The 12867-nt window shown below is 34.4% G+C and overlaps 1 protein-coding gene across 2 annotated transcripts; it reads left to right on the forward strand.

The window, feature by feature from the left end:
* The first annotated feature begins 8167 nt into the window (after nucleotides 1–8167).
* LOC125877167 (SH3 domain-containing protein 2-like) lies at nucleotides 8168–12602 on the forward strand. 2 transcript variants are annotated; one of them, XM_049558505.1, is made up of 11 exons: nucleotides 8168–8346; nucleotides 9048–9167; nucleotides 9253–9322; nucleotides 9408–9559; nucleotides 10306–10407; nucleotides 10680–10880; nucleotides 10986–11048; nucleotides 11152–11304; nucleotides 11413–11487; nucleotides 12042–12140; nucleotides 12311–12602. In XM_049558505.1, exons 1-11 carry the CDS (start codon nucleotides 8287–8289, stop codon nucleotides 12326–12328), a joined length of 1113 nt encoding a protein of 370 aa, XP_049414462.1. In that variant the 5' UTR covers nucleotides 8168–8286; the 3' UTR covers nucleotides 12329–12602. The 2 variants fall into 2 exon arrangements, with proteins under 2 accessions (XP_049414462.1, XP_049414461.1); XM_049558504.1 differs by lacking the exon at nucleotides 12311–12602 and having other exon boundaries at nucleotides 12042–12224.
* Nucleotides 12603–12867: the final 265 nt, after the last annotated feature.

Consider the following 12867-nt stretch of genomic DNA (forward strand, 5'->3'; position numbering starts at 1 on the left):
TAATGACCCCTAGATCATTTATGTGTAGATGCCTTACTTTCGTCGTCTAAAGCATTCCTATAGTGACTCCAAGTCATAAAACTGACAACTCGATCACATATTTGCTCGTTTAGTTTTTATGCAAATTTATGCATTTTGGAGCTTTTGAAACTTGAATGGTTGACTTCGGTCAAAAGTTCTAAAAGATGGCCTTGGAATTCAATTCTAACGATTCCATCATCTCTAAAAGAGTCATTTTACTCTAGCGGCATGGTTGGCTCAGATTTCAAGGCTTTCGGTGTGAGTTTAGCCTCAGATAACATTCTTTATAAATAGCTCTAATGAGAATTCCATCAGAACAATTAGCTCTGTAATGTCGAGTTTAGTCTAGAACGACCCTTCATGCGAATCTCGAGGCTCTCGAGCTGATTTCAAGTCCTCTTGTAGATTTTGGCTAAAAATGAAGTTTGAATGCGGGATCCACTTTTTTCTGGATGACCTCAGATGAAATTTTTGACTGCTGTGTTGAGTCTAGAATATCAAATTTGGTAGGGTAGCATATTTCATTTGCGTGCACAGAGTTCTGAACGAATCTCGAGCACCTTGATGGGGATTTTGAACTTGTCAAAACCAGTTGATATGCATCACCTGGTGTAGGCAATATTTTGCATTCGCGTTCACAAGCAATGGGCCACGTCCGCGGACACCAATAGGCCTCGTCGCCACATTTGCAGGGCCCTGCCTTGTTCACAATGACTTGGGTTCCTAGCCCTCTGTGATCACGGAGCCCATGCCATATCGCGGGACCCTAGTCTCATTTTCCTTCACATTTGCGGGTTCCTCACTACGTTTCTGGGCCCCTCTGGTTGCGTTTGCAAAGGGTTAATTGGTCAGGTATTTTTAAAAAAGATCAAACCTGATCAGAACACTTATTTATAAACTTGTTTTGGCGATTTTTAGAGTTTTAGAGATCCAATAAAGGTGATTGATGAGTCTGAGATTTTGACTCATCTGAGGCCTTTTTAGTTCAACAATTAGTGTCCTCAATGCCTTTTTGTGTTCATATCTAATGATTTATTGTGTTTTGTATCTATGAAGGCTTAAGGACCAGGCAAGGATAAAATCACGCAAAAAGAGGCCAAAAACATGAAAAGGAGCAAAATCGTGACATTAATGCTCACCAAAAGGCACTTGGTCACTCACTAAGTGTACCAAACCTCACAAAAATGACTGTCTTCGACTAAAAATCTCAATACAGATTGGCGAGAATAAAAAACTAAACGGTGATTCACCGAACTCAATCGATGAGCTAACAAGTGTTCGCGACAGATATTTAAGTTAAGTTGAAGGCCAAGAAGGCAAGATTGAGTGATGATCGGTGAATTGTTGAATGTGAACGGCGAACTCCATCGAGCTTGCCAACTGTTGTTCAAACGCCTAAAGCCTGCCAAGGGAAGGCAAGAAGAATATCATGTCGGTGACTCACGAACGAGTCGGCGAGCCTTAGGCTCGCCGACTGGACCAATTGATGAAGGTTTGGATAATTTTTGGGGAGATATAAATAACCAAAATGAGAGAGAAAAATAAATATGTTTTCTCATACAATTGGATCTAAAACTTTTTCTGAGTACAGTACAATAGAAACTTCTATTTTGTAGAGTGAGAAACAAGATTGTAACCCATAATTTTTGGGAATTCAGAAGTGGGTCTCTTATATTGAAGTTGCAAATCAACAATCCAATGTCCAAGAATATTTTTAGTATATTTTCTTTCACTTTTAGTATGATTGGCTAAAACCCCTATTCTAGGGGGTGTGCAAATGGAGTTGGGTTTTGATTAAATTGGTGGGATAATGTGTACTGCTCTATATTACTTTGATTTCTATGTGTTCAATTTGATTATCATGTGTTTAATTTATGAATTGAGGTTGTAAACTTAATTCTACTTTAGATCTTCGTATATTATTTGAGAGAGAATATATGAAGTGGGTAATTGATTGGATGATTGCATATTAGTTTGAAATTCCTTATTTGCTTGAGAAAGAAATTTATAGTTTCACCTCTAAATGCTAGTCTTGCTCTAGAGAGAATATTTATGTCAAGGTATTAGTTTGTTTAGTTGATTACACATGGGAATGTTCGAGAGGAATTCTTGTGATAAGCATATTATGATTGAGAAATATAATGTGTGTTTGATATTGACCCAACCTATTCATGTGTAATCAAGGTTATTGAACAATTACATTGACCCACCTTTATAAATATATACCCACTTCCGCACACTCCTAGATTATTACTTCGATTGTTTGTTAATCACTTGTTTAATTTCAATTGATCGAAATTGGTTACAAAACAATGTTAATTTGATAATTGAAATTTATTCCACCCTTATTACCATCTACTTACGATGAATTGGGACACAAATTGACTTCGTGATTGAATTCTTTCACATACCACTCCCTGTGGGATTCGATCCCGACCTCATATGTTGGGTAATTAGATTGCTTACGATCGCTTACTTGTTAATGGTTTTGCAAGTAATTTGAGCATTATCAAAAATAGGGCCGCTGCCGGGGATTCAAAGATTGGTGCGTTCAAAATCGTCGAGATTACGTGAATGATTAGTCAGAGAGTGTTAGAGAGGCTTCATTTGAGGTGAATTTTGCTGTTTAAGGGTTGCATTATCTCCTTTGTTGTTCTTTAAATTGTGAATTATTGCATGTTGGATGTTTAAGTTGTTCCGAGCCCTGAATTATGTTCCATTTTAGAAAATAAGTTTTGAGAGCTAATTAGGACCTTTGACGGAGTTGATTATGGAGTTTTTGATGTGGGTCCCATGTTTCTAGTTTTGACTCTAATTTTGGTTTATCTTCATTTTATGTGAATTTAGTTTCAGAACTACCGCATTAAAAGTATGATTCTATAATTGATAGTATGGCAGCATTCGGAAGAGAAAAACTCCGGAGACTTGATTTGGAGCACGCGCGGTTAGCCTAAAGGTAGGTTATGTCTTCTCATTCCTTAGATTGAACTTCTTTATGTGAAAGCATATTAATTTGTGAGAATTTGGGGCAGGTACCTAGTTGATCATGCTAGCTTACTTAGAATTCATATTTTTGGCTTATATCGGGCTTTTTGGGATAAGAAACATATTAGTTATTAATTGTAATCATCATTATCTTGTGGTGTACCTTTATTGTTGTTGTTGTTTCGGCATGTTGGACGTTATTCTAGACTTAGACTAGTGTTTTCCATAATCTTGCAATATTTCAAGCCATTTGGCCTTCTTTATACCCAGACGTCGTTCGGACATTTTAGATCCTTGTAAATTGATATAGCAGACTCAGGTCTAATAGAATGAGCCTTCAATTAGGTGGTGACTCAGCTTTGATTACCTTTCATCCATTTCTCCCTCTTTCTATGGCTCCGTATGTTACGATTGAGACATCGGGCTACGCTTAGCAACTTGCATTTGGTTCAAACTTGGAGTATTATACTAATTATCTGAGAGTGGATGTCATTCCACAGTGATTTATGATAACGAGTTGATATGATATACTTCGACAACCATTATAGTCGTAGATTAAAGGCATGGCCATGCTGCTACTTATCCTCTATGGAGTTGAGTGTATTCTATCACAAATTAAAGGTCTTGATATCAAATCCTCAGCCACAGTCCATGATTAGGTACCTTTATCGTCTACGAAGTTGATACACATCGGCTAGAGCTTATTGCCTTTATGAAGGCTATCCACGATTCAAGGTCTGGGTTCTACACTCCTTGTCTATAGGTGACTCTTATTGGTTACTTGGGAGGCTATCTGCGGTTCAAGGTTCGGGCTATGATTTCTACGGCTCAAGACTCACCCGTCGGGCATATGGGGGTCCATTTTGATCTTTACTTAAACTTGCACCGAGTGTACCTTTTGAGTTTATGGGGGTCCATTTAGGTTTAGTTAGTTGTAGTTAATTCTTTTCTATTCTTGGTACACTCGTGTGCATCTCTTTTAAATTTCTCTTTGATCTCTTTTGTGTCTAGATTCTAGCATTTTATATTGTTTTTACTTTTCCTGCTCAGTCGGCCTATGATGTCTACTAAGTACCTGTTGTTTTGGTACTCATATTACACTCTGCATCTGTTTCGTGATGCAGTCCGAGAACCAGCTACCAACGTTGATATTCGAGCTTGTTGCAGCTGTAGTTCAGAGGCGAGGGTGAGAACATGACGTTCTGGACTTACCAATAGTATTTTGTTGGCTAGTCTTTAGCTTTTTGAGACAAGCCTTGTATTTTGGGTCCACTTTTGGGACTTGTTCTCTTTTTATATTAGAAGTTCTGTACTTGTGACTTCCAGGTTATGGAAATGATCTTTTGTATATATTATTATGGTTTGCTTCAGCCTGTTGTTCTATTTATGTTGTTAAATTGTCGTTTCCGCTTTGTTTCCATTACTTGTTGTTATGGGTTACTGGCTGGCTTACCTACTGGTGGATTATAGTAGATGCCATCATTACTCGAGAAATCAGATCATGACATGTTCATCATTAATTTTAAACTTCAACTTTTTAGATATAATTTACATATTAATAATATTGAAGTCATTTACCGAAGAAAGACCGAATCAAAAGAAAAAAAAAATCACTTGCACATGATAGATAAGTTTAAATTGCACAAATTCTTACGTTAGATGATCATTCGACGTACGATATGAATAAGATAATATAATTTATACTACTATTAACTCTAAAAGTTTAAAATAACAGAGAAAATCTTGATATTTGTGATATTAGAATCTCAATTGCCTAAATATTACACTAACAATGTAACGATATAATATACTTCTATCATAATTACATTATATGTACAGAACTTATATTAAACTAATTTATTTCTTGTAGGAACTTTTGAATATTGACTGTCTTTTATCACCAATGTGCTAATCAATCAAATATTTTTTTAAAAAGCTTCAAAATTAATAATGTTACTATATTATTTGCATCTAGAAAAAGTGTTCTCATAATGATAGTGTTGTAGTGGCCGTCATTATTGGCAAAATTCGGGAAATTTTTAAAATTTGTTTCTTTTAAATAAAGAGTTGTTGTACATTTTTTAATGATATCTTTCATAGCTTTTAGCATGTTTTGATGATTTTTTTAAGATTAACTTATTTTAATTTTTTTTTTTCTTAAAGAGCTTTTCAAAGAAAATATTTTTTAGGCATAATATATAAATGGAAAAGGGTCAAAATTGCCTTTAAACTATGCGAAACAGACCACTTTTACCCTTCATTACATTTTGGGATCAAAAATACCCCCGTCGTTATCCTAGGAGACCACAAATACCCTCAAGGGTTAACACCTCAAATTTTTAGTGACGTGGCAAGTCACATGGGACTAATCCCTCCACCTAAGCGTTGCCAACTAAGATTCACTACAAAAGAACTTGACCTTTAGTGGCGACAAAGTCGCCACAAAATCTCAAAATATTGCCACTAAAGGTTATGAGTGATTTTTAGTGGCGACTAAGGCTCCAACAACTATTCGCTAGTAAAACCTATTTTTTCAAAAAAAAAATATGATAATTAATTTTTGATTGCAACCTAATTTTCTAAAATAAATAACTTGCAATATCAATCTTAAAAACATCCAATACTATTACGAAAAAACATCAAAATTACTTCTCGATTCAAATCTCCTACTATATAATGCATCATTCTACATTTTATACATTTACATATGACATAAAAATAAAACATACAGTCTCTTCAAACTCCTACTTAATAGATATCATTTTTGGTTTTTTTTTAAAATAATGAAGAAAAAAACACAAAATTAGAATTTAATGTTAAAACATTTTTGTGACTATTATCTGGGCTTTTGTGGCGACTGTTGTTGCCGCTAAAGGTCTAGTTCTTTTGTAGTGAATCCTAGTTGGCAACGCTTAGGTGAAATAATTAGTCCCACGTGGCTTGCCACGTCAATAAAAATTTGGGGTGCTAACTCCTGATGGTATTTGTGGTCTCTTAGGATAATAGCAAGGGCATTTTTATCCCAAAATGTAACGAAGGATATAAGTGGTCTATTTCACATAGTTCAGGGGCAATTTTGACCCTTTTCTGATATATAAATATATTTTTAAATTTGACCTCATTTCACATTTTTACTCTCCAACTTTGGAAGTGTACAAACAGACACTTACACTTGTATAGAGTTGAATAAGTAGACACATGAGTTCTACGTGACAAAATACACATAGAATACCACGTAGAACACAAATTATCAAATAGAATGTCACGTAGGATGTGTGTCTATTTCTTCAACTTTATACAAGTTTAAGTGTTTACTTATACACACATGAAATTAGATGGTATAAATGTGAGTTGAGAGCAAATAAAATAACATATTTATGTATTATGCCTATTTATTTTTATTAGAAATAGTTTGTGTTTAATCAATCAATTTGAAAATCACCTTTGAGCAGTAGATATTGAGTGACCATAATTTCAAAGTTAGTTTGAAGTATTTTTTTAAAAACAAATAATTTTGTGAATTTTCTTTACATATCTATGTTCACTAAATTTGCTCCTTCCTTGCTTTCATGAAGCTAGCCTTAACAAGCATCTCTTTCATTTTTGTAGATGGAAGATTTTGTGAATGAACTCAATACATGCCTTGGGTCCTGAGGATCAAGAAAATTGAATATCAAAATCAAAATATGTCAAAGGTTATAAAAAAACAAATTACAATAAAATGACTCATGAAGATAGCTGGAGATAGAAATATTCTTTTGCGGCTTATGTGTTTTATAAGAGAATGGTCCAACTAGTTAGGCAGTTTGGAGCTTATTCATTACGATAAAAAGAATCATACCATATTGGCAGTGTCCTTGTTCCTTTTTAAGCTTTTGAAAAACTATTTTTGCTATTCTCCATATATAATTATTTTTTCTCAAAAAACTTGGACATACATCTTACTTTTAAAAATAAGTATTTTTGGTATTTCAAAACACTTGACCATACACCTTACATTTAAAAATAAGCATTTTTGGTTCCTAAAAACTTAATCATACACCTAATATTTAAAAATAAATATTTTTAACTTCTTAAAAAGTTGACAAAACAGGCTATTAATCGAGAGCAATCTTATTATTTGAATAAGTAACAACACATTTTCTAATTTAAATTGATATAGATATGCATGTAACGAATTAATACTTTTTTTTTTCTTAGAAGTCGATGATCATTCCAATATAAAGTATAATATACGTGCAATAATATAAAAGTACGAAGATCCACATTAAATATTTGCTAAAATTTATACTTTTATCTTTTTGGGATAAAGATCTGAAAAATACCTCAACTTTGGTCGGATTTGCTGTTGCGATACTAAACTTTCATGAGGACCTATTACCTCCCTAGACTATTTAATACCGTATTTTAAACATATATATTTGCCCACGTGGACATAAAAAATAATGCAAAATTATAAATAGTAATGTGTCCACGTGGGCACATATATACCTTTAAAATACACTATTAAATAGTTCAGGGGGTAAGAAATACGGTATTAAATAGTCTAGGGAGGTAATATGTCCTTATGAAAGTTTAGTATCGCAACAACAAATCCAATCAAAATTGAGGTATTTTTCAGACCCTTGTCCATAACTTTTTTGTGTATATATTTATTATTTGATACTTCATTTAACAATATTGATAATAAAGTTGGACTGTATGATTAGATATACATGTGCAACATATTTATTGAGAAATTAATAATAAAGTAAATACATGGAAAAGTCACTTGATTCAATATCTAAAATGTATATAATAATTTTAATTTTATACTCTTTTTCACCCATTTTAATTTTATATAAAGACGTTTAAATGAGCATTTACGCCCCCTTGCTCAAATCCATGCTTGTAAACCAGATATTTTTATATACATATAAAACACACTTGAATTATTTTTTTAAAGGAAAATCTTTTAATTTTTTTATAAAAAAATTCTAACTCAATATCTGATAACAGTATAAGAATTTGAGTATTTTGATATGACAACTGTATTAAAGTTTAACTATTTTGAATGGTTAATTCTTATCAAATTATTATTTGAACAACAATCTTTTAAGAAATAAAAGAGGACAAACCTATAATAAGTAGGAGAAATTTAAGAAAATAAAGGATTGGAAAAAAAAGGTGGAGGTAGCAAGTGAAAGAGGGGAAAGTGGAACAAGTTTCAAAGAGAGTTGGGGAGACATTTTTTGAAACAGAAAGTTGAAAGCTCTCTCCCTCTTCTTTCATTGCTCACTCATGGACTCAATCAGAAAACAAGCTACAAAGCTCAGAGAACAAGTAGCCAAACAACAACAGGTAACCTTTCTCTTTCTCCATCTCTCTACTCAACAAATGAACCCTAATTATATCCTTAACTCTTCTTCTTTTTCTATTTTATTTCTGCAAAACAAGAAGAATAATAATAATAAAAATTGCATTTGGAGTAGACTCTTTCCAGATATATTGCAAATGACAAATTTTATGTAGTTTAAGATTAATTATACATGATTTTAAGAGAAATCAGTTTGACGAATTTGTGGGTCAGAGAGAGGAGTATGTTCTTCAAGCTGCTCTTGTGACTTGTTAGTTTTGGCTCATGTAGGACTGAACAATGTACAGCAAAAGATCATTCACTCCTAAACCCTTGCTCTATTCTACATGTATACTTTTAATATGTAAATCTTTATTTTTCATATGGTATTGTTTTGGTTTGGACTTATTTTTCATTTTAGTTAGTCCAAAAAAGGACACATTTTCTATATTTAGTAATGCTCATTTTATCTTTCATGAAATGATTTCTAGCCACAATAATATATATTACTTATTTTAAATCACAAGTTTCAAAAGTTTTTCCTTCTTAGACTCTGTGCCAAATCAAATTAATTCATATAAATTAGGACGGAGAAGTATCATGTATGGTTTTTGCTGTTTCTGGAAACTCAATATATTGAACATATAAGTCAAAAGATTTTATAGACTACGCGTCTTTGTTGATTCTTTGCTATATTTTATGCTAGGCTGTCTTCAAACAATTCTCTAGTGGACTAGGTGGACCAGATAATAGTGTTACTGATGAAGTAGAGTTGCAGCAGCATCAAAAACTTGAGAAGTTGTACATTTCTACTCGTGCCGGCAAGGTTTGACAACACTCCCCAACCCATTTTAGAATCTCTCTCTTTAATCTTTGTTTTCCTTCACCTCTTTATCCTGTTTTATCACTAGCATTTCCAAAGGGATATCGTCCGGGGTGTTGAAGGCTACATCATCACTGCCTCAAAGCAAATTGAAATTGGTCAGTCCCTCTAGTTTCTTCTTACAAATATATCTGTAATTTCTAAGCCTTGTTATGTTTCACTGATGTCATAAATTCGTTTTAGGTACTAGGTTGTCAGAAGATAGCCGAAAATATGGGGCTGAAAACACATGTACAAGTGGTAGTACGTTATCTAAAGCAGCATTAAGTTACAGTAGGGCTCAAGGTGAAATTGAGAAGGAACGTCAGGATCTACTTAAGGCCCTCGGAACGCAGGTTTGGGATAAAATTTCTCTGACCATAAACTTAGTTGTGCCTTCTTCATTATCATGCTGTGTTTCATCAAATTTTGTTTTCTGTGCAAAGGAATAGGAGGTGTTGGTTGATTCTAAACTGGGGGAAAAAAAAAAAGAAAAATGAAGTGAGGTTATATGGTAGTGGGCTGTGATTTGAAGGTTACTTTATTAAATTGTGGAGTCAAAGGTATTTTGATTAGTTGATATCTATGTTGCTCAGACTCTTCAAAAATGTCACTGTCAGACTCTTCAAAAGCAGTGCATTTTTGGAGAATCCGACATGGGTGCAACTGCATTTTTGGAGTGTTTATCCTGATAAATTTAATCGAGTAGGTCTAGTTTATGGTTGATGAGATGTATGTGAACTTTTATAGACAATCTTTTATGTTTTTTCATCCTTTTTTATTTTCTTGATATAACAATGGCCCTATTGTTGTTATAATTAACTTTTAGTTGTCATAAACGCCATAGCTGTTTCATTGTAACCCACATTTCATTTTCCAGATGTCCTTGACTTGATATCTGAATGAGATGAGTTAATATCATAATTGGTCCAAATTTGCAATAGCTAGAAATTAGAATTCACTTGTTACCAAGCGAGCAGTAGCACAAAAAACTTTTAAATAAGTTGACTTAGATCTCTCTTTATAATTCAATTCATTCATGAAATGGTAAGCGAAGTATGGACTTTTTCTTGAATTCTTGATTAGAAGTTTCAAACTTCAGGTTGCTGAGCCTTTAAGAGCAATGGTTGTGGGAGCTCCACTGGAAGATGCTCGACATCTCGCTCAACGTTATGATAGAGTGAGACAGGAAGCTGAAGCTCAGGTAACTTTGAAGAAGGGAAATGTGCTCATTTGAAGTCCTTTCTCTGTTATCACCGATTTTTATCTTCCATGCTAATCATTCCTGTCAGTATGCTGTTTTTTGTTATTAAAATATAACTGATATTTGGGACTGAGGTGTGGGGCACTGTTTGATTGATTGACTAAACTATTGCTGATAGTCATTTATTACTTGTGTATATCATGCATCAACAAGTTACTTGCATAATATCTTGAAGTTCTGTACTAATCCCAAACTTCTTCGGGACAAGTCAGGCTATAGACGTTTCCAGACGCCAGCCTAAAGTGAGGGAATCCAATGGTAATCCGGAAAGTGTATCGAAGATGGAAGCTGCTGAAGCAAAACTTAAGGACCTAAAGTCAAACGTGGCTACCTTGGGCAAAGAAGCTTCTACTTCCATGGCTGCTGTTGAAGCTCAACAACAGAGGTTAACACTCCAACGACTCATAGCCATGGTAGTAGTCTGTTTCTCTTTACTGCTGTAGTTCAAAGTTTTGTTTTTTTAATCTTTGTCACTCAGAAATCTCCATGCGAACCCCTTCATTTATTTCTTATTCAAGGTTGAGGCACAGCGTCATTATCATCAGCGAGTTTTGCAGATACTTGATCAGCTTGAGGCAGAGGTACACTCTTCCTCTATCAATATTTTTTTTGCTTGATGTGAAGCACAAGTATCTTACTAGTTTTAAGTGATGACGGATTGATTTACACTCTTCGAGTGCATAGATGATGTTGGAGCGTCAAAGAATTGAAGCATCTCCTAGTTCAGCCACAGATAATTCGATGCCTCCTCCCCCATCTTATACTGAAGTTAATGGTGGCCTTCATTTTAAGTCATATGATGGATTCATAGATGGGACAACGTATTTCTTGGCAGAGGTGATGGTTATATTCCCTCTCCCTTTTTTAAGATGAATCATGATGGATTACTCTCTTGGAGCTTTTACTTTATAGCTTTTTATTTGGTTCGTGCATCTCTTCCTGCAGGTCGTACACCCATATGAAGCTGAGTCAGATGTAGAGCTCACATTATTGATTGGTGACTATGTAGTTGTTAGAAAAGTAAGGTTTATCTCTTCGTCTGTAGTTATTTAATATTTTTCTTCCTGATGCTTTCTTGTCACAGTAGTACATCGAGAATGCCCTACCCCGCAAACATTCCAACCCCTCCCCATGAGTATCTGGTTGACAATACATCACTAGATACTACATTTTGATAAGCTGATCACCTTTTGAGACCATGATGCATGTTAGTATCTAGTGATGTATTGTCAACCAGATAGAATCCGACACGGGTGCGGCATCGAAAGTGAAGAGTCTGCACAACTTAGGCAGCATGCTTTCTTTCAACTGGTAATAATAATAATCATGGTAGTCTAGCGCTAGCATATAGCTTTGAGTACCCATTTCATTCTTGGAGGATCCATTTATAATGTATTTTAGAGGTTTGGTATCTTTATGCAATGACAATTTTGTTACTCTCTTCATTATGTTGTAGTGAGTGTATTCTGAAGGGATGCACATCTTTGGCAAATGTTGTTGGAGATTTCCCCTTTTCTAAATTCTGTTCCGTCTCCATATATTTAGTTGACATTGGTTCATTTGTTTCTCCAAAGGTGTCAAACAATGGTTGGGCTGAAGGTGAGTGCAAGGGCAAAGGAGGTTGGTTCCCATTTGGGTATGTAGAAAGACGAGAGCGCATTCTTGCAACCAAGGTAGCTGAAGTTTTCTAGACATTGCCATGTATGTCGACTGCAAATTCGGCATTATGACTGTCTGCAGTTGTAGTCCAGAATCTCTTGTGCATCTGACTGTTGCTAGTGCCTTCGTGTTTGCATTTGTAATGGTGTATGTAGAAAGACGAGAACGCATTCTTGCAACCAAGGTAGCTGAAGTTTTCTAGACATTGCCATGTATGTCGACTGCAAATTCGGCATTATGACTGTATGCAGTTGTAGTCCAGAATCTCTTGTGCATCTGACTGTTGCTAGTGCCTTCGTGTTTGCATTTGTAATGGTGTAATCAGATTATTGCTGTAAAGAATGCTTGTTTTGGCTTTCTTGTCTTCTTTCAATTTGGCCGTCCTTCTGTATTTGCAGAATGGGGATCACAATTCTTTTGTTTTGATAGTCTTAGGCAGACGGGAAGAAATCACTAGTTATATTTTTTGTCTTTGTTAAGAATTGAATGTTGGCCCACCATGGTATTCTTTTTCACCTCATTCAACACTAGGTCATACACTTGAATGCTACAACCGTTTCTTTTTAAATGATAAATTATATGGCAAGCATGAAGGACTTTTTATATTTCAACCTGAATTGTCAAAGCTGATTTGAACCTTAAAATATGTAATGAAAATGTTTGAGCAAAGATCATAACTTTATCTATACAAGTGGATAATAAAATTCATAAGGCTTTATAGGATTTTGGACATTGAAACCA

This window comes from Solanum stenotomum, chromosome 9 (assembly GCF_019186545.1).
Source record: "Solanum stenotomum isolate F172 chromosome 9, ASM1918654v1, whole genome shotgun sequence".
NCBI classification, from domain to species: domain Eukaryota; kingdom Viridiplantae; phylum Streptophyta; class Magnoliopsida; order Solanales; family Solanaceae; genus Solanum; species Solanum stenotomum.